Below are 21537 nucleotides of genomic sequence, written 5' to 3' on the forward strand. Positions count from 1 at the left end.
CAGACTGCCTGCAGGCCCTCGCCGAGCCCCCGCGCCTCTCCTCACCCACCGCACCGCTCGCAGGGTGGGACGCCGGTTCCGCGGGCGGCCGGCGGCGGGGACACAGGGCGGGAGCGCAGCCCGGCCGCCGTCAGCGCCTCCCGCCGCCCATTCGCGGGCAGGCGGCAGGCGGGGAGCCCCCGGCGCGCGCGCCCGACGCGCCTGCGCGCGGGGCGTTAAATGGGTGCGGAGCGGGCGGCGCGAGGCCCCGGCTACGGCGGCTGAGCGGAGGCGGCGCCGGGCGGAGCGGGAGCGGGAGCGGCGGCGGCGCGCGGGGCTGCGCGGGGCGGCCAGGGCTGGGGGGCGGCGGTGGCGGCGGCGGCAGCGCCGGCCCGGGGCGCGTGCGGCCCCTCAGTGGGGGCGGGCGGGGGAGAAGTGGGGCCGGCGGCCGGGGCAGGAAACGCCGCGGGCGGCGGTGAGGCCTTGAGCGGAGCGGCGCGGGACACCCGCCGGTGAGTACGGCCGGGCGGGGATCCGCTGAGTCACCTGCCCCGCTGCCGCCGTTCTCTTCCCCAGTTCCGGCGCCTCGGGACGGCGCCTGGGCCGCGCTGCCCCCGGGCGCGGGGCGAGCGGCGCCCGGCCCCTCAGGGCCCCGCGGGCTGTGTGGGGTGTGGGTCCCGGCGGCCGCGCGGCCCGGCCGTGCCCGCAGACCGATACTGCGAGAGCCGGAGCCGCCCGAGCGCGGGTAGGGCCGGCCGCGCTGCCGGGACGGCTCGGACCCTTCAGGCAGAGCCGCCCGGCTGGGCCGGGGGAAGGGGCAGGGTTGGGAGGGGACATGGGCTGCTGGGGAGCGCGGCTTTACTTTGCTGTGCCCTAGTGCTAAACTGACTCGGGCTGGAGAGAAAATGCACCCTCTAGAAAGGTACGTCTTGAAATCTGACGGGTTGGTTTTGTTTTAATTAGCTCCGCGGTCAAAGGCTTTGAAGTAACCATGGATAAAAGAGGAGGTGCAGCAACAGAAACTGAAAATGGCGATGCTTTCTTGGAGCTGAACAGAATTGCAACTAAATACCCACATCGTTACACAAAGGTTAGATCATTCTCCTTTCGTCTCTGAGTTGTGCGTGGAAGTCTCGGTCACAGGAGTAGAGTGGGAGGTGAAGGCTCCTGTGAGAGGGAAACAGTGAGGAGAGAGCTGAAAAGCCTTTGCCTGGATTAGGATTTACAAAGTGGTATCAAATGAGCAGCTTGTTAAATGTGATGCAGTTGTGCAATCTTGTCCTCGATATGCTTTTGATTCCTACTACCTTATTTTAATATCTGAGCACCCCACAGCATGTGCTGAGAGATTATTGTAGAGACTGAAGTATGTTGTTCTACCAGCTTTCTCAAGCACTTCATAGTTCTGTTTTCAACAGTGTTCTTTTGAGAAGTTGACCAAAAATGTTTTCTTGCAGTAGATGCCATTTCCTAGGAAGGTGTAGCACACTAGATCTTATCAGGACCTCTCATAGGTTTACTGGGTGCCTTTTGTAACCTTAGAATTGCTCATGTTTGATTGCTGGAAGCCTAAACAATTGTGACTCTGATCAATGCTTAGTGTTCTAACGTTAACACAGGTGCTTTTGTTTAACTGTGATGCCTAAATATATGTACGAGAGGAAGAAGAAGAGCCAAATAGCTTGCAATTAAAAAATATTGTTCCAATACTGAGTGAGCTTGATATGCTGTACGGTTTGGGATTCAAATTTTGTTTGGGGTTTTGGTACCACTGCTGAAAAATGCCTTTGGGAAGTGTCTGTAATGGTGGTTGATTTTCCCATGGCTGCAAGCTGTGGGAACAGGTGGTCATTGCTTGGTGAAAAGCTGTTAAGATACTTCGCAGCAAATGGCCTAAGTGTGGAACACTAGAGATAGTATATTGTTGCTGACTGTGTTATCTTTCTTGAGGAATTCAGAACTGTTGGCTTTTTAGCAGGTTGTTTTTTAAAGGAAAAAGAAGTTATCATTGTGGCTATGTTCTGTTGAGATAGTAGAGCTCTAGCTTATTTTAAGTAGACATCAACAATAAACCACGTACTTCAGAATTGGCAAAACTTCTTGGGAATAGTACAGCTTTCTAAATCTCTCTAACTTCTGAGAAAAGATGTGCCCTTAACTTTTGAGGATGTTATTCAGACCTAGTTAGTCAGTTAACTGCTAAGTAAAAGAGAGGAGCTGTTTTTAAAGCTCTCCTGCTGAAAAAGTGGTCTCTGTTCTCTTTCAGTCTTGCCTAAGTCCTCTTGCGCAGTAGCTGAATTCAGCTTCAATTTCTGCTCTGCATTTTAGGGCAATGTTCAGCCCATGCTGGTGGTGGCTGTTGACTGAAAGCAATGCCTTTGTAGCTTCAGTTTTGTTAATTCAGTACCTATGGTTTCTGACCAGGATAAAGTTGCAGAACTAGTGCCAGAAGGTGCCTAGTCTTGTTTATCAATTGGTTTCCAAGGAACTTAAATCAAGAAATACCAGAAATCAGTCTGTGTTAAAATACTTTGCATCATATGGTTTCTCTACATGTTACAGCTCAAATATTTTAAGGTGGTGAGGTAATCAACATTGTCGGGCATTTTCATGTGTTCCAGTCTCCTACTAATTAGGGATTGAGGGAACACTGTTTTGGGGTATGTGCTGCTGATAGAAAGAGGAGTGATTTCCTTTAATGGTTTATATTCATTTACTACCACTATGAAAACATCTGACTCATTCTGAGTAGTTCTAAGCTGTCTGCTTAAAACTGTATGATAACAGCTAAGCACACTTTTCCCCCCAGTCTGCTTAGAATGTATGCGAGTTAAACATAAAACCCCACAGGTGGAAGTGCCAGCATTTATCTCCTCTGTAGGAGGAGTGCTCCACATTTTAAGCTGTGTCTTTTCTGGTTCTTGAGAAGCTGTTCCCCCAAGGGTGCACAGCTAGTGAGTGAAAGGCAAGAAACAATTCAAATTTTCCTCACTTGAGTGGAAGAATTGTGATAGGATGTGAATGAGAGCCTGTGGACTCCCTCTCGTGGCCAGCAGAACAACCCATTCCCAGTCTCTGGTGATGGACAGGGCTGTTAATACTGTAGTGTCTGCATCAGACTCTGATAGTGTTACAGCACTGATGTTCCTCACAGATTGAGGTTTATTTTGGGAAGCTGTGGGCAGGGAGGCCTGTTGACGGTGGTCACAAGGTTTTCAGGGTGAAGGAAGAGACGTAGATCTGACTCTGTATTTCAGAAGGCTGGATTTATTATGTTATGATATATACATCTATTATAACTATACTAAAAAGAAAAAGAAAGCAGAGTTTCTAGAAGCTGCTAGCTACCTAAGAATAGAAAGTAAAAGAATGAATAACAAACCTCGCTCTCCTGGACTGTCTCTAAGAAAGCTCAGTCCTGGATTGGCCATCAACTCTAAACATCTAAACTGGGCCAATCCAGGCAGACCTGTTACATTCTACAGCAGCAGATAACCTATTGTTTATGTCTGGTTGCTGAACTTCTCAGCTTCAGCAGGAAAATCCTAAGAGAGGATTTTTCATGAAAGAAGTGTCTGTGACAGAGGCCAGGCTCCCTTTAATGGCACTCTTTTTGCTGAGGTCTGATATAGGGTGATGCCTGGGGTGGGGGGATGTTAAAGTTTTATCCAGCTACCAAATTGCCATCTGGAGCAAGTGTCAAACTCACATAGTTAATGAACTGATTTTAATAATGTGGGGAAAATGATGTAAGAGTTCTGAAGGATGTTGTATTTTTGGGGGAAAAGGGTAAAGGGATTTCTTTCAGTTTGGCTGATGTATGGTGTCTGCTGTTAGGATTTCTTTATCCTTCCAGCTGCTCATTGATCCCTGCACAGTTCTGAATATTTCAGTACAGTTGGGAGTGAGGCAGGTTGAAGAAAGGAGATCTTGGGAGAATGAGTGTAACTAGAAATGTGCAGCAGAGTTAATGTTGATTTAAAGCACTGATGGTCACACCATTAATAATGCTTTCTGGATGTAGCACACTGCAGTGAGACTGTACTGGTTGCCAGTTGAGTGACTGCTCAGAGTGTGCAGTGATAAGCTAAGGGCTGTTCAAAGCTGGTAGAAAGTGGAAAAGTAAGTTATTCAGCATTGATTTGGTGTTGGGTGGAATGGGTAATTGTATAACATATAATATCTTGGAGTTGGTGATGGTCAGAAATGGGAAGCTTGTCTAGAATTCCCAGTTCCACACCAGTACCTGAAATTGTGCTAATGCTTTTTTTATCTGCTGATCCTTGTATAGCATTAACCACAGCAATTTTGATTCCTTCTTAAGAGCTCACCAGCTCTGGTGTCCATGATGCCTGTGTTGCTTTTAAGCTGAAGTGTCCAGGGAAGTGAATACATAAACATTTATGGTGTGAGCAGCCTTGGAGTGTTCACGAGAAACTGAGCCTGGCCTAGTAAGGCTTAGTGCTTTGTATAAGTGTTTGGTCCGTGGCCACTGGTAGAACAACTGAAATATAAACTTTCAGTGCTGTATTTCACAGGATAGGAAACAACATATTGGGAAACCTGGGCTGTCAAATTAAAACGCTAAATTAGACAGGCAGTCTGGAATAGATGGTTTGAGTCACTTAAATCTTGTCTGGTGTGAATCAAAACTCATGTCTTGATTTTTTTAATTTTTTTTTCTAGGAGGAGCTGCTGGATATTAAAGAGCGTCCCTACTCTAAAAAAAGACCTTCTTGTCTTTCTGAAAAATATGACAGGTATTTTCTTGATTATACAAAGGCTATATACATTTCTTTCAAAGCAAAAGTTTAAATTGCAAAAAGAAAATTATCTAAGAAGTGCTTTCATGTTGATGGGAGGTATATGTGCTACAAAGTTCAGACTGCTACGAGTCCAGTTTTCAGAAGTACTAATCTGCTAGGAAGGGCTCAATGCTTTGGCCAGGGATTTTGTTCTTTGGACAGAGATTATTTTCTGCTGGATCTCGTAACTTCACACAACACAAGTCTTACAGACTTGCAGGAAAAAGTACCAAGAACATGGACAGGTGTGTAGCACAGACTGGGTCAGGCTGTAACAAGCTGCCTTGCTTAGTGGATTACTCTCCCATGTTATCACTGTACCTCACTAAAAAATGTAGGTGAGTGTTCTTGGCTGGTGTTTGTAAGTTTATTAAGCAGCAGTTTCTTTACTATTCAGATGAATTTATTGTGGAAGCATGACATTGAGGAAAATTACCCAAAGGCTTAAGAGCAGCACTGTATGATCTGCTTGAACTGTTTTGCAGTGTACCAGGCAGGCTTCAACAATAACTAGTGTTTTAAAATCTGATACTGGGTATTGCTGCTACAGAAGAAATCCAAATACTATGTGGGAAGTAAGAAACCATAGTACAGCAGATTAAAAGTTGGGTATGAAGGATAATTCAGTTGTACTGGTTGCTAACCAGTGAATTCTAGGTTTCCAGCAGCAGCACTATTTATTAGACTACAAGGTAGCAAACAATCCTGCAATTTTATTTTCCTAGTGATGGTGTCTGGGATCCAGAGAAGTGGCATGCATCTTTATATCCAACTTCAGGGAGAACTTCACCAGTGGAAAGCTTTAAAAAAGATTTGGATTCAGATCGGACTTCTCTTATGCGTAGAATAGTAGGTGAGTGTGTTTGAGCACATTGCTCAAAACTGAACCTGGGCTGTTGGCAAAACCTTTCTGTTTGGATAACACAAAGGAGACCAAACAAAGTCTCTGAAAATTGCTTGGCTGCACAGGAAATGTGTCAAAGAAGTCTTGGTTGTTCCAACTAGATTATAGTGGGGTTTCTGGTGGCTGTTACCTAAGAACAAACCTGTGCAACAGTCAGTTCTATTCTCCTATTCTTGCCATTAATAGTGAACACATATGTAAAATGCAAGTGCTGGGACAATTTCCCTGCAACTCAAAGCTGAGCACTGAGAAGGTCTGTAGTGGGAAAGCAGGTACTTCTAGGAGACCACAGTAGTTCCTCAATACCCAGCTGTAAATTTTTTGTTTGCGTTTTCTGTGGTCTCAGCTGTGATCAGCTTCACAAAAATAAATCATGAGCATTTTCCTTTAAAAACCCTGGGATAGCAGCAAGGCTGTGGAGCAGAGTGGTGCTATACACACAACTCACTTGTCTTTAATACTTTAAATTTAATGCTTTTTGTGTGATCTTTGACGTGCAGATCCAAGAGAGCGAGTGAAAGAAGATGACTTGGATGTAGTGCTGAGTCCCCAGAGGCGGAGCTTTGGGGGTGGCTGCCATGTGACAGCGTCTGTCAGCTCCCGTCGGGCCGGGAGCCCCCTGGAGAAGGACAGCGACGGCGTCCGCATGATCGGCGGCCGCAGGATCGGCAGCGGCAGGATCATCTCCTCCAGGAACTTCGACAAGGACCATAGGGGCGGGGACTCCAGGGACGCCAGAGACCGCGATCGTGACAGAGACTACAAGGATAAACGCTTCAGGGTTGGTTCCTTCTTTTCCTCACTGTTAAATCGGGGATCTGGGCACCTGGGTGAGCTGCATGCAGCAGCTAAGTGTTCTGTGCAAGCAGATCCTTTAAGGGTGAGCACTTGGTGTTTCAAAACTTACATTCCTTCAGAGAGCTCACAGGGATGTATGTAATGCTGTTTATCAGACAAACCCTGCCCGTGGCTGACTTTTACTAGCAAGAGGTTCAAAAGTCTAATAGTTCATTTGTAGTTCTTGACCTGGCAGTTGTCAGCAAGCATAGCCTCAGCAAATGAGAGCTTTCCATGCTTTCAGGCTTTTTTTAATGCTTTTTGGAAAAAAAAGGAACTGCTAACTCTCAGGCTGCAAAACTGAGTTTATGGAAGCACTTGCAGATCAATAGCTTTTGGTGTAATGAAACAGAAATTCAGCTGTGAAGCTTTAAATTTAAAAGCTTACAGAGCATACAGGGAGGTTGCATACACATGTAAAAATACCCAGAACTGATGTGAAAGATGGAAGCTGGGGAAGATCTTAGGTAGCAGTATTTTATTAAGGCTAATGTTTTTAATATCTGCCTTCAGAGGGAATTTGGTGACAGCAAACGTGTCTTTGGGGAGCGAAGAAGGAATGATTCCTACACTGAAGAGGAACCTGAGTGGTTCTCTGCTGGGCCTACGAGTCAGTCTGAAACCATTGAGCTGACAGGCTTTGATGATAAAATTCTGGAGGAAGATCACAAAGGCAGAAAACGTACGAGGCGACGCACAGCCTCGCTGAAAGAAGGTAAGGACAAATCTCAGGGGAGCTGTGCTTGTCTGCTAGTGGGGCACATTGCTGGGTGTGCAGGTGACTGTTAGACATCCAGACAAGTGTAGATGAAAACCTTTATCTTAAGCTTTGCACAGCTTTTGGTCATCCTGAAGCACAAGATGTAAAGCCTATAATGGTATTTGTAATCTGAAAAATCAATTAGGTGATAAATTACTTTTTTTTTTCCAAAGAGAGGCAGGATGGAGAGGCTGGGAAAAACCCTTGTATTGATGCTGAATGATATCAGAAGTTGATAGGTTATTCTAAAGATCTTCTTCATTTCTATATCCTGCTGGGTGCTAAAGGCTCTGTTTAAATTAAGCTGATGCTCTGAGGTACTTGAAATAGTTTTTTTCCTTATGGTAATACTAACATTAGGAACGCTGATCTGTGCATACATCTTCCAGTAACGTAGCTTTAAACTGAATTAGAAACTTGAATTTGTGTGCAGTCATTGGATGATTAGAAAAAAAGTTGCAGTATGGCAAGAGAGATGACTTTTTAATGCTAGAAATTCTGCAGGTGGGCAGCATAACTGGTCTGTAGTGCAGTTCCAAGCACAGGAGTTTGTAGCCATGTCACAACTTTCTTGCAGTGCCCTGTGTAAGCTTGCTGAGAAGTCTTTAAAGTGAGAAGTGCCTTGCTCCTGGTGAAGGAGAAGCAGTATTTGTCATATGTTGACTGTTAAGAACCCATGTCAAGAAGGCAGGAACTGCCAAAAGATTCTTGATGGAAAAACAGAAGCAGCTGTTGATTTTCTGCAACAGCTGTGTGTGCTTGGTGTGGCATAACAGCCCAGGCTGATCAGGATGCAGTTGTTTGTGCCCAGTCCAATGGCAATTCTTACTTTTCTGTGCTAGAAAAAAGCTTACCAGACTAGAAGCTATGTGCTAGGAGTTGTAGCAGGAGCCAGTGGGGTGTAACTGATGAGGTATCAGTTGGGGGCTGGGTTTTTTTGGGCCCGTGCTTCTGATCCCTGGGCAAGTGCATTGGCTGTCAGGCACTGTTCCCACAGGAAATAGTCAAGTTCAGTGATTCAGCAGCCACTTGGTTTTCTTTTTAAGGCATAGAATGCAATGGTGGAGTGGCAGAAGAGGATGAAGTGCAAGCTGTCCTTGCCAATGAAACTCCAGCAGATCAAGAAGTTCCTAGAGAAGCTGTTTTACAAGAACCAGCTCCAGGAGAGTTTGACTTCAATGAGTTCTTTAACTTGGATAAAAGTGTTCCTGGCCTGGCTTCAGTGAGTTTTCTGGTGTTTAAGACTGGGTGTATTCATGAGAAGCATTTTTGCTGCGTTCTGTGAAAGCTAAAACTTCTTGCTTTGTGGAAGTTCCTTTATGAAGTGTGTAAGTGTAAGATGAATTTGCAGAGATTTAGCTTTGGAGTGTTAGGATGTTTCTGCCAAGGTGTTATCCCTGGCACTGGCTCCATCTCCAGAGTAAGTGTTTGAGGCAGACTAGCTGACCATTTTTCCTTTCTTTTGGGCATTACTTGAAGGCTCAAAATTGACATTTCTGAATGGATCTTTAGAATTATTAAAGATATGTTCAGAGAAGATTCACTGCACAAATTTAACCTTAGCTGAAACAGCCTTTTCTATCTAAGTCTGGAAAATACAGCAAGCAGATCTCCTGTGCAGACTTCTGGCAGGCAGTGAGCCTGGAGACACTAGTGCCTGAAAGGATGTTTGTCTGAAAGGGTTTGAATCTTTATTACTTAAACCTTTAAGAGGTTAATTAATTTTTTAGAGGTATTACTCCTGTGTTGGATAAACACAGCCTACCAATTCAGTCAAAAGTCAAAAACTGGGTTCTGACAGCAAACAAACAGACCTGACATGGTTTAGAAATGTTGAGGTTTAAAAACAAATGGACTTCTGACCTAATCTTTAATGTGGACAAGCTGCTTGCATTAGAAAAGAGTCATTATATGGTGCCAGTGATTTGACAGATACATGGAGGAGTGTTCATTCTCCCTATGGCAGTTGTAAGTGGTTTCTTTAGGCTTGATAATCTGATTTCACCATATGTGCAAGGAGTGACTCCTTTTAAAAGCAGGGATTTCCCAAGTGAAAAGAAACTGCTGATGAAGCAGATGGGTAGATGTTATAACTTGTCATAAATGTGAGTTTCTTTGTACTGGTGATATGTCTGTGGCAAGTGTTGTCATAGGTTTATACATTTCTTGTACAATATGTTAGAGTCAAACAATCAAAACCAAATGGAGCAATACTATTTTTTTCTCTGTTGTAAATAGTGTTGAGTGCACCTTGTTTCAGAAAAAAACCAATTTCTCTGAGAGGAAGAAGCTGCTCTTCCTTTTGTCTAAAAGAAATCATGGTGCCTGAAACTGCATCTGTGCCTATTGAGCCAGGCTTTAACTGGGTACTGTCTTGCAGGATAGGAGAAGCTTTAGTTTGAGTTATATTTTATAATGCACTGGTTTTTAAATACTTGGGGTTCTTTTGTCACTTCCACTTTAAAATTGTGTAGTTAATGGCCTTTGGGTAAAGCTCTGACTGTGCTTTTTCAGTTACAGTTTTACTGTGAGTAAATATTTGGTGTCAGTTAGGGATGTATGCTGGGTTATGTTAACTGTCTGCAGGAAAAAAGCACATCAAAGCTTTGAAACTCTGGGAGCAGCATCTAGTTGTCTGTAGCAGAAGAATCTTGCTTGCACAGTAAAGCTTCTCAGAAATGTTGCTGATCTTGCTTATGTTAAGATTTTTCCTTTTTTCCCTCCCTTAGATGATAGAGGATGTGCTGGGGGAAGGCTCAGTGTCTGCCAGCAGGTTCAGCAGGTGGTTTTCTAATCCCAGTCGTTCTGGAAGTCGGTCAAGCAGCTTGAGATCTACCCCTCATGAGGAGCTGGAGAGGCTGGCAGGTAAGGCTGCAGGACAAGGCAGGGTCAGGGAGCCTCCTTCCACATTCTTTCTTACGCATTCAATAAGAAGATGGCAGATAAGGCTTTAGGACAGTGAATTCTCCCACAGTTTAAGCACTTGGCATTCTTTTGGAAGCTCTTAGAGTAAGCAACTGTAAGTTCTTTTTTAATAAATGTTCTTGTCAGTGCTTCCTGATGGCTTTCCAGCTGATCTTGGGCAAGGGGTGTGAGGCATAACTTTGCAGTGACATGCTGAAGTTGGTTGCCAGTGTATGTTCATCTTGAGCCATTGGGTTGGTAAACTGATGTCGCAGTGCTCCTGGTTTTGCTGTTTCAGGTCTAGAGCAAGCCATTCTCTCCCCTGGCCAGAACTCTGGAAACTACTTTGCTCCCATTCCATTGGAAGACCACTCTGAAAACAAAGTGGACATCCTAGAAATGCTACAGAAAGCCAAAGTGGACTTAAAACCTCTTCTCTCAAGTCTTTCAGCCAACAAGGAAAAGCTTAGAGAGAGCAGTAAGTGCCTCTTCAGCTATTGTCGAGTTCTTGTGATGCAGTATCCCCCAGCAAGAGGCTTGGTGTTCTGGAAACCTCACCTGCCCAAATCCAGGAGTAGGCAGTGTTACAGAATTTACTTACAGCACTGAAAACTCAGTATTCAGCAGCTCTCAATTGTGTCAATATCATCACTACTCTTTTCATCCTAATCACAGGATGACATCACTTTATCAGACTGCTTTAGTGGCCAGAAACAATTATAAGATGATGCAAGTCTTGATCTGAGTTTCCAGCTTTGTGTGTGGCATTTGCAGGTTTTTCATACTGGTAATGTCAGCTCTGAAACTGTGGCATTTAAACTCTGGCTTTACCAAAAACTGGCAGTGTCAGTCATCCTTGACAGTGTCTGTGATGGATCACATTGATTCATTAAGTGTCAGTATCTAAGAAGTTGTACAGTGCCTTGAGAATGGGGTTTTTTTTGTTTTGTTTTTTCAAGGGTGCCTCCAGCATAGGGATTTGCATGTCTGGGCCCATACCATGCATGGAGTGTACAAAGTGCATGTGTTCTGTGAAATCTTGAGGTCTAATTCCAAATTGGTTTCTCTTTGGCAAGCAGCATGTATTGCCATGTAAACTGGACTGCAGAAAAGTGATTAGTGTGAGGCAGCTAGGAAGGAAAGCATCTAAGCACTGCAAATATTCTTAAGCATCCAGTCTGGGAGTAGGGAGTGTTGGCTAACATGTGGAGAGCTTCCTTAATTTCACTTTAAAAAGACTTGTAGTTCTATTTCTGTTCTGCTTAGTCTGACTTTCCTATTAAAACTTTTCAACTTTGATCCTCACAAACCAAAGGATGAAGGAACAAAAATCTGTGGGGAAGCTTCCATTTACTCAAAAGTACCTGATGTGGGGCTCTGCATTCCCACAAAATGCTGTACAGCTCTTCAAGTGTTGTGGAGTTTTCAGATCAATTTCTCTCCACCAACATCATGTTTACTCGTGTTCTGTGCTGCATGTCTGCATCATTGTTTCTTTTCTCCACCTCCTTGCCCAAATTTCCAGTAAATCTTATTTCTTTGGTCCAATATCTGCAACCCATGGCATGCTTCTGTCTCTTCTACCTTTTCTTTTAAGGTGTCATGTCTTGTGATGTGTGTCAGCTGGTCCATAAAGCATGTTTAGCCTTGATGTCAGGCACCAGTAGGTGTTTATATATGTGTAGATATGTGCATGTACAGAAAAAAAGTACTGCTAAGAGCACTGTACCTTGTGCTGGTTATGCCAGTGAAATCTTTCTATAAGAGGCTTTAATTTCTGAGCAAAAAATCTACTTCAGACTTCATACACACTGAGCTTAAGTGTGTAACTGAGTCTCCAAAGTGTCTAGATTTTCCAGGTATGTATTCTTTCTGCTTATGATAGCTTCAGAAATTTGGCATGGCTTGCACTGTGGCTGTAAAACCATCTGGTCTCCTGGAGTATAAGATAAATGAAACTTTCCTAATTGAGAAAAGAAACCAACTCAATTGTCACATGAATATTCTCTGTTAAATGCAGGCAAAGTTGTAAAATGTAGTAACAACATTTCTTGCAGGATAAATGAAAGAGTGAGATTTTAGTAGCTGAAGCCTAAACAGGTTCTTGTGGAGTCTTATGTGGCAGTAATTGTGCATGTCAGTTCTCTGAATTTGGATATATTACAATGGCTAAACCCAGATCAGTCATGGTTTGACAGTTAGCATCAGTATCCAAAAATAAGTTTTTGGCTGTTCCTAATTTTCAAACAACTTCTATTCAACACCTGCACAAGCATTATTAGCTCACTTGAGAACAGAACTGTGGTTTACCAGTATTTCTCCTGTATTTCTCAGCGCATTCAGGAGTTGTACTCTCAGTGGAGGAAGTTGAAGCTGGGCTAAAAGGTCTGAAAGTGGATCAGGAGGGGAAAATTGCCACTCCCTTTATGGCTGAGCAAATGGAAGAAGCCCTGAACGTCAGTGGCTCCAGGCAGATGAAGAAGGATGGGGACATGACAGCGTTTAACAAACTGGTCAGCAGCATGAAGGCAAGCGGGACTCTGCCTTCCCAGCCCAAAGTCAATGTAAGTGCAGCCAGTGCCTCTGGTGACCTCTGTACAGGGAGTAACAGCCAACCCTCACCTGAATGCTGACCAGATGTTTTTAGTGACCTTTGTTTAGTAGAGGTATGGCAGCGAACAATCTCTTATTTTGCCCTTGACTTTTAACAGCACTTGGATGTCACAGACACATTTTATGAAAAATCCTTTCCTTAGGATTTTTTTCTCCTGAGAAGCCAAGAGGCCTCAGGAACAAAATGTAAACAACGATTATCAGCTGCTGTGGAATGTAACAGGTGGATCTGTGATTGATCTCATGTGGCTGTTTCTAATTAATGGCCAATCACAGTCAGCTGGCTCAGACTCTCTGTCCAAGACACAACCCTTTGTTATCATTCCTTCGTTTTCTATTCTTAGCTAGCCTTCTGATGAAATCCTTTCTTCTATTCTTTTAGTATAGTTTTAATATAATATACATCATAAAGTAATAAATCAGGCCTTCTGAAACATGGAGCCAGATCCTCATCTCTTCCCTCATCCTAAGACCCCTGCAAACACCACCACACTTGTACTAAGATGAAACTGAAGTGAATACTTGTTAGCTGGAAGATTAATATTAAACAACAGATGATAGTAAGGTTTAAACTGCAAGGAATTGTAGGATGAAATTTCATCCTGCCACTAACTGCCTAAGCAGTATGCTTGACCCAGAAGCTGTCAGTAAATATTTCTGGCACCAGAAGATACTTCTAACAACCAAGTAGGTCTAAAGCATGTGGTTTTCCTGCCAAACTATGCCCAAGGACTTTTAGACTCATCCCACTTCACTAAAAGATAGTGAAGATTGTGAATTTGCCCTGTGAAGAATTTGCAGATTGATCTCAGACTTAATACTTTTGCTTCTGGGTGTCTCTTTACATTAATGTGCAATTTTGATGCACAGAAAAATATCTTAAATAATTTCTTTAATGTACAAACACTTCTTAGTTTTAACATATTTTCAGTTAACCAATGGCTCAATAGTCCATCTCTGGTTTACAAAATTACATAAGTTCATATATTTGTTCCAAACTTGAACGAGGCACAGTGAAACACCTGTATGCAATCTAGTACAGTCATTTTTCTTAGGGGAAATCTGTGAGCCAGCTCAGCCCTTAACTTTGCTGAAATTTTATTTGGCTGTTGCATAAACTACTGTTCAGCACAACAGATGAAATTATTTCTGTCACTGAAACAAATGTAAATAGTCTCTTAATGAGCTTGGTTGTATCTATGTCTAATTTACAATGTTTTCGTTTTCTTAGCAGAGCCTTGAAAGCCACTTAATGTCACCTCCAGAGATGTCAGGCCAGCCTCTGTCAAAGAATATCCTGCAGGTATTCTTACTGTGGGGAGGGAAGTACTTAAATGCATATGGGAAAACAAAAATTATTTGAAAATAAGGCATTTAAGGCCTTACGGGATCAACAGTCGCACGATAGTATAAAGAAAGAGCCAGGGTTTACCTAAAAATTTATCTTGTCATGTTACTTCCTGTAATTACAGCTTGAAAATGAAAAGCTTGCTGAGTGCCTGATTGCTTGCAAACCAGGATTGGTGTATCTGGTTGCACAAGTCCCCCTTGTCTCTAAGTTGCTATAAATAGGGCAGGCTGTGGTGTAGTAAAATTAGCTCGTTTGTGTAAATTTGTCATATTTTGATGTTCTTTCTTTAATTATTCTTAGGAGCTTCTTGGTCCACCCATTACCAGACCAGCTTCATCGAATGTCCTGAGTGGGCTGATGGGTGGTTTGGAGCCTGCAGCCTCCCTGCTGGCACAGAGAGCCCCCTCTCCCCCCATCCCTCCTGTGTTCCCTGCACGAGCTGCTTCTGCAGATTACCTGCGCCACAGAATATCTTCACCCATCGGTGAGACTGCTTGCAAAGGGGGCTTTTATTACTTGAGGGTTTTTTAAGACTGCTTTGCAGAACTATAAAAACTTCCTGGCGTTTGGTGGGCAACTGGGGCAGTGTCTGCCTTTTGAGTGCTAAATGCCTTTTCACTTACTCGTCTCTGATGTTAAATTCATCACCCAGACCTCACAGTGAGTTCTGATGAGGAATAATGTGCTCAGCTACAGTGTAAAAATAACTTCCAAGAAGTACTTGGCCATTTGTACTACAAAACACTACCAGGAGCCTCTTTTGTAGCTCTCCAGCTCTGTGACAAGGAAGAGATGGAGCTCTGTGTAGATTTAAGGGGTGAGCTGAGAGTCTTCACACGGAATCCTTAATTCATGTAGCATTATTTTACTTTGGGATATGTATTCTATGTATTGAAAGAAACTGTTAATACTTTTAAATACAACTGTTTTATATTCTTTAGGTTTTGGACAAGGTTCTCAGCAGTTGCTTGGTGATCCATTTCCAGGTGTAAGGAAGCCCATGAGCCCAGTTGCTGCACAGGTTAGATGACATGCTTTTTGTTTATTGTATTTACATCTCTTTATCTTCTGTGGTCTAGAGCTAACTTGTGGAAACACTTAGCTGTTGCACCCAGATGTTTGTGCTTTGTTAAGTTTACTCTGATTGTGAGGGTACAAAGTCTAATTTGGTACAGTCTCCAAACCTCATTGCAGTTTGGCCCATCTTAGAGTACCTGAAGTACAAAGTTTTTTGAAATTTCTGTTGCCTGTTAATGAAACATACTGTTGGTGGGCAGATGTTGGTGAGGATGTTAGTAACTATAGCAATCAGTCTTCAATATCTTAAAAAAACCCAGCCAAATACAGGCTTTGACTTGTGTTTTTTTATCCATCTGTACCTCAGATGAGTCCCCTGGAGATCCAGCAAGCTGCATTAGAGGGACTGGCACTCCCACATGACTTGGCCATACATGCAGCAAATTTCTACCAGCATGGCTTTGGTAAACCACAAATGGACAAAAGCAGAGATGGCTACAGAAACAGGTGAGCACCTGACTGCAAAATGTAAGGGGTATGCTGTTAACTGATTTTTAATGTGAGTATTGTCTTTCACTAGATATTAGCACTAGTCACTGAGGATTGCATTGGTTCTTGGCAGTGCTGCCTCTGATTCTGTGCCAAGAGCAGAGCTGCTTCTGACTCCCTGTCCCTTCACAGGCAGCAGAGAATGACCAAATCCCCTGCACCAGGACACAGAGGGAATGCATCTTCTCCAGCCCCTGCAGCATCCATTACAAGCATGGTCAGTACCTGATGTTCAGTGGTTGTAGGAGAACTGTCCAAGTGTCTGCAGTTACCAGAGTACAGCAGTGGTAATTGATGGGAGAAGGGGAGGCCATTGAGTTAATCACATTCATGTTTTATCTGTGGCCATGTGATACAGGAGTGAGTTTTCCTTCATGTTTAACTGAATGTCTTCACCTTGGAAAAGAGCCTTTTCTGACCACTGTCTTACCTAAAACCATTAAGAAATACCATTAATGTTACCTTGACCTCATGTTGTGAAGCCAAATGAAGGGGATTATGAAAAACCAAGCCATCATATTTTGGTGCTTAAATTTTAAGAAGACCAGTGCTGAAAGCCATGAGATGCTTTAGAAAGCACTGGTGTTTGGGTGTGAATTGTTTGACCTAAGTGTCTGTGGGTTGAAATAGTGCCTAGGAGCTTCAGGGTCACTTTGGAAATTAGTGAAATCTCAAAGCCAAGCTGTTGCCTCTCTGCCTTCAGTACTGTGTAGAATGCAGTTTTCATCTAAATTCTCCAATTAATCAGTCAAGTACTTGCAGCTCCATCACCTGCCAAATGAAACAAGTAATACAGGTTTATATTCCAAATGAGTGACTTCCACAGGTGCTATGGAACTCTGAATGGGGGGAACCCAAATGAGGCAATAATTCTTTGCAGAACATCAGCCCTGGGCTAATGCAGATGAAGCAGCTCTATAGGAATTCCTATGGAGTTGCTCTTCTGAACCAATAGCAAAGAGGAAACAGCTGTAACTTACACTACAGCTCAGCTATTTTGTTTCAAGCCTGTTAAGGTACATTTAACTGAGAACAGCTGCAGATTTTGATATTGGACTTGCAAAAAAGATAAAGAGAAATGCTTAATCTATAGAATAAAGCTATGAAATGAGGTGAAGTAAAATCATGGGTACACAGCAGCTGATTCAAAAGGGCTTTAAATGGAAAGGATGTGCTAGAATTGGTGTCCTCCCACTGCTGAGATATTGTGGCCTGGATAATGAGCACTGGTGAGGTGAGTTTCTCTGTGTTCTCTGCAGCTGTCTCCTTCCTTCACACCTACCTCGGTGATTCGCAAGATGTATGAGAGCAAAGAGAAAAGCAAAGAGGATCCAGTTTCTGGGAAAATGAAAATCAGTGATGTTAAAGATGAAAATCAGAGACCAAATGAAGGTATTGTAATGGCTTTAAAATACCACAGACAAAAGGGATTTGGAATAGACTCAAATTGTCTCAGCACATAATACACCCAGGCTACCTTTAGACATTCCTGAGCTGTGGAGATGAGGAGAGAGCCTATGGGAGGAGGGGCCAGAGCTATGGAGGGTGTACTCTTCAGTAGTGCTGGGGCTTAATCTCTATTTCCTATCAATTTCTGAGCAACACTAAGAGGGCTGTACCATAATTGTTTGCAACTTTTCTTGATGAACAAGCACAGTGACAATAATGCTTCCATAGCTCTCTACACCAGTAATTGAAAACTTAGTTGTCTTGAGACAACTGAGCAGTCAAAGCTGAGACCAGTGAAGCAGTTAAGTGTAGCAGATCAGGGAAGCATTTTGTCACCCAGCCTGATGTAAGAGGCTGTTAAAAGGAAATGCTCAACACCAGTTGCCTGACCCAGTCAGACTGACGTGGCCAGTGGCTGTGGCATTGTGCTTCAGCACTGGTAGCTGCAGAGGCAGCTTGTAGTTCATGGTAGCAGTCCATCTGAAATATCTCCACTGTAGTACTTGATGCCAGGGTATTTCAGGCCTTGTCTAACTCATCTGGATGGTCTGTGGAAGTTGCTTCTGGAGGTGCTTTAGTGTTCCAAATCTTGCTAAGCAGATGTCAGATGTAGAAGGCTGCTGTTAACCCCCAAACACAGCTAAACTGAAAAACCACCTTTGGCCAGACTTCTGGCACAGCTCCAAATTGTAATCTTGTCTGGGGTGGATCTCTTGTACCTCCTGTCACCTTTGGCACTGACTCATCCATGCTGCCAATTCAAAATCCCTAAGAAGGAAAAATAAGAATTAGAAGTGGAGTTACATCTTCTGATCCTAAACTAATTTAAGTTTCCTGTACAGGGATTCCTGTGGAACATATTCCCTCTCATTACTCTTTTTGAAATAATTTGGCCAGAAGCATCCAGAAAAAAGATGCTTACTATTAAATTATATGACTACAGTTCAGCTAGTTCTGGAACCTATAAAATCCAATCATTAAGTTTTAATTTTCATTAGGTGCAATCTCTAGCTGTGGACTGTAATAGCTGTATTCAATTCTAGCTACAGATAACCTACTGTCTAGTTCTGTGGAGAATGCAGATCAAGGAACTTTGCCCACCTTAGGTACCAAACTACCTGCACTGCAACGCTCTGCATGTTCCACACCTCTTACCCAAGCAAATCGTTGCACCAAAGAGCAAGACTACAGGCCCAAATCAGCTGGTAGGAAGACTCCTACAATGGCCTCCCCAGTACCAGGAGGCCCTTTCCTTCGTCCTGTTCATCAAGTGCCCCTTGTTCCCCATGTACCACTTGTACGACCTGCTCATCAACTGCACCCAGGATTGGTCCAGAGAATGATGGCACAGGGGGTCCATCCACAACATCTTCCTCTGCTGCAAGCAGGTAATCCATACTTTTTTCCCTGTTCATGCATGTTCTCTTTAAGACTGTGTTAGGAGCAGCACAAACTGATACTACTTGTAGTCTTTATTAAATCAGAACTTACCTTTAAAATCAGACAATAAATTCCAACCCATCTAAATGCATATGTTTTGTTCTGCATGAAGTTCCTTATGCTTATCAGGTAAGAAGTTTTCTTGCTCATGTTCCACAGGTATGCTTCCTCCTGGAGTGGACCTGTCTCACTTGCAGGGAATATCTGCTCCCATGCTTGGTCAGCCTTTTTATCCACTACCAACAGCAAGCCATCACATCCTAAATCCACGCTCGGGGACACCTTTGCAGCTCGCCATGATGCAACAGCAGCTACAACGATCAGGTAGGCTAGAACAGACAGCAGGAATGTGAGTTCTAGAAGGCTCTAGAGTGTGTTCTAGAAGGCACTCTTTCTGCAGTGTTGAGTGCACTGTGCTAGCAGGAAGCTACTTTAATTTAGTTATTCATGAAGTTACTTTAATTTAGTTATTTGTGATCACTAACCTTGTGTGGGTCTCAGGTGGTTTGGGCCGATACAAGCTGTTATGCCAGAACAAAGTCCAAGTGAAGTGTTTGGTTTCAGAACGTGTGTTGCTACTGACAGATCTGACTCTTGCAGCATGTGTGCAGGCTTTCAGCCTTCTTGGGCCACGGGCCACCCACCTTCTCCAGGGAAATGCTATTTGATCCTGGTCTTCCCTTCAAACCCGTCTGTGTCCGGAACTGGCAGTGTCAGGCCATTTATGGGAGTACTAATGAAAATAAACACGTGGTACCTGGACTTCCTGGGGCTCATAGAGTGAATAAAAGCCACATTCAGCTCACATGCCTTATCAGGTGATAGCTCGAGGGCAAATCTGTGTTGGGTATTACTGCACCTCTAATAGCTTTACATTTCACAGGCTCTGGAGCACAGGGATCACCTGCTGGTGCACAAACAACCCCTCAAAATGTGCTGCCTCGGACTGGATTATCTCACGGGCACACACAGCTCGACCATCGCCCCAGCCAGAGGAGTGGCTCTCCCATTGGCCTTGCAAAATGGTTTGGTTCAGATGTCTTGCAGCAGCCTCTTCCATCCATGCCATCCAAAGTCATCAGTGTGGATGAACTGGAATTCCGGCAGTGAAGTGACCACTGGGTGGAACACTTGCGATTCTTTAGACTGGATGAGAATGTCCATAGTCAGGACTTCACCTCTGTTTGGTTTTTTGGGGCTTTTATTTTTAGCACTCCTGTGCAGAATTTCCTTTTGAGAGACTAAAGCACATGGCACCTGTCCTGGTCTCATGTCTGCATCAAGACTAAAGGATCCATTATGGCTTGGATAGTGAAGCCTGAAGAAATTTAGATGCACGACAAAGCCAGTTTAATCCTGGAAGTGTCTATTTTTTTTTTGTTTGTTTTTGTAAGATATGTGAATGAAGTGCTGATATTCTCTAGTGTAGAGGTAGCAGCTATGGATTCCTTCTGCAGAAAACTACATGTATAGACCCTTCTGTACAGACTTGTGTATAAACAATCTTTTGTACATACACACCTAGAATAGCCTTTTTGAATCTATACAGCTGTACATAAGAGTAGCTGATAACAGTTGAGCTTTAGTTGTGCCTATGGTTTGGACCTTTCTCCATTGTACGTGTGGGACTTTCTTTAAGATTAAAGTTGCATATCCTAAGTGTGAGTGAACAGGATGAAGTTGCTTTGCCTTTTCTTGCTGCTCATCTCCTCTAGGTCTCCCTCTCACATTTTTCTGTCATGTACTGTGCACTCAGTGTAGCTAAAGTGTCAAAGTAAAAGCCCACATCTTGCTGTCTATGTAACAAAGGTCTGATTCCCTGTGACTCTCGCCACCAAATGAGAGAATTGTTTAGTCTTTGAAAGCCTTGAGGATGGGACCTGGTGCAGTCGTGTTAAAGCCAGATCTTCAGTCTGTAGGTACCTACTGGTTGTTGCTCTTTCAAGAGGGCTGGTGCTGGTCCTTATTTAGCTGCAGTATTTTCCTTGTTTTAATCTTTCAAGCCAGTTACTAAAGGTCATCAAAATGGAGCCTTGGAATCCTCACCCTTCAACTCCTCAGTCATAGCTGTGGATATTCTGTACTGCCTTCAGTGCTGTTCATAGAAGGGAGTCCCAAGAACTGTCCTCAATCTAGTGTGCATCTGGTGATGCCATTACTGTGAAATTTGCCTTTGGAGTCTTGTTCTGTGGCTTGAAAGGGGGAGGATGGGGTAGTTTTGTGATCTTACTGTGTATATTTGGTTTTAAAATACTATGTTCCTTTTAAGCCTGTTTCACTTCCCTGAACAGTTAAATGTTCTCTTCCATCCTTGTGCATGGTTCCTCACTTCACTCCCTCACTTGTGTTGAGTCTAGTACTGCTGTCATGTCCTACCTAGCTTAGGCCATTGTGCTCTTTTAAGAGGTGAAAGTAAAACCAGAACTCTCACAGACTTGCTCTTTCTTAGGTCTCACTGAAAGCAAAACCAGCAGCAGGAAAAAAAAATCACTTGTCTGTATTTTATAACCCTTGCCAGTGTGCTGTGGTGGGTTTGTTTCAGTCCAGCAGAGACAGTGTTGTATGGAAATAGCAAGCTGCAATCTCCAACGTGGAAGCTGTTGGAGGTCACCCATTCTTCTAGTGGTTGTTCCCAAAACAATCCCTGTAAAACATGCAATCACCAGCTTGTCCTTGTAAGATTGTTTTCATACTTTTTTAACTTGACACTTTCCCAGTAACATTCTGTAAATAAAGTTGATTCTACCAGCTCTCTGTATCAATTGCTCTTGTACTAAATTATGTCAGAATATTGATTAATTTTTAGCACTGTTCCTGTGGGTAAGATGGAACCAGGCTTTGAGTTGAGATGCAGAAAACTTCAGTTAGTCCAGGGGTGGGGAGGACCAGTCTGCTTTGACAAGGCTGCCTGGCCTCACTGATGACCCAG

At 43.5% G+C, this 21537-nt stretch overlaps 2 protein-coding genes across 7 annotated transcripts in view; one reads left to right on the forward strand and one right to left on the reverse strand.

Moving 5' to 3' along the window:
• Positions 1–168, reverse strand: part of SFI1 (SFI1 centrin binding protein) — a 29824-nt gene extending 29656 nt beyond the window's left edge. The window contains exon 1 of one of the 2 annotated variants that reach the window (XM_030958723.1): positions 50–168. The gene's annotated coding sequence lies outside the window, so the exon portion shown is untranslated. Of the gene's footprint in view, positions 1–45 lie in introns of both variants that reach the window. The other variant, XM_030958722.1, reaches the window with a different exon arrangement.
• A 191-nt stretch (positions 169–359) lies between these two features.
• Positions 360–21356, forward strand: EIF4ENIF1 (eukaryotic translation initiation factor 4E nuclear import factor 1). 5 transcript variants are annotated; one of them, XM_030959034.1, is made up of 19 exons: positions 360–491; positions 943–1069; positions 4666–4739; positions 5510–5637; positions 6189–6469; positions 7039–7240; positions 8332–8507; positions 10015–10150; positions 10488–10667; positions 12524–12753; positions 14034–14105; positions 14454–14637; positions 15095–15174; positions 15538–15677; positions 15852–15936; positions 16979–17111; positions 18212–18556; positions 18768–18932; positions 19492–21356. In XM_030959034.1, exons 2-19 carry the CDS (start codon positions 971–973, stop codon positions 19716–19718), a joined length of 2937 nt encoding a protein of 978 aa, XP_030814894.1. In that variant the 5' UTR covers positions 360–491; positions 943–970; the 3' UTR covers positions 19719–21356. The 5 variants fall into 5 exon arrangements, with proteins under 5 accessions (XP_030814894.1, XP_030814896.1, XP_030814898.1 ...); XM_030959036.1 differs by having other exon boundaries at positions 18275–18556; XM_030959038.1 differs by having other exon boundaries at positions 18494–18556.
• The last annotated feature ends 181 nt before the right edge of the window (positions 21357–21537 follow it).

Source organism: Camarhynchus parvulus, chromosome 15, assembly GCF_901933205.1.
Source record: "Camarhynchus parvulus chromosome 15, STF_HiC, whole genome shotgun sequence".
Lineage (NCBI taxonomy): Eukaryota > Metazoa > Chordata > Aves > Passeriformes > Thraupidae > Camarhynchus > Camarhynchus parvulus.

What these genes read in the sequence shown, in the direction of transcription:
- EIF4ENIF1 (XM_030959034.1), top strand. Translation starts at nt 971, where the DNA reads ATGGATAAAAGAGGAGGTGCAGCAACAGAAACTGAAAATGGCGATGCT. An exon ending in GTGTTCCTGGCCTGGCTTCA is followed by an intron (nt 8,508 to 10,014) that starts GTGAGTTTTCTG and finishes TCCCTCCCTTAG; the next exon opens with ATGATAGAGGATGTGCTGGG. An exon ending in AAATCAGAGACCAAATGAAG is followed by an intron (nt 17,112 to 18,211) that starts GTATTGTAATGG and finishes ATTCAATTCTAG; the next exon opens with CTACAGATAACCTACTGTCT.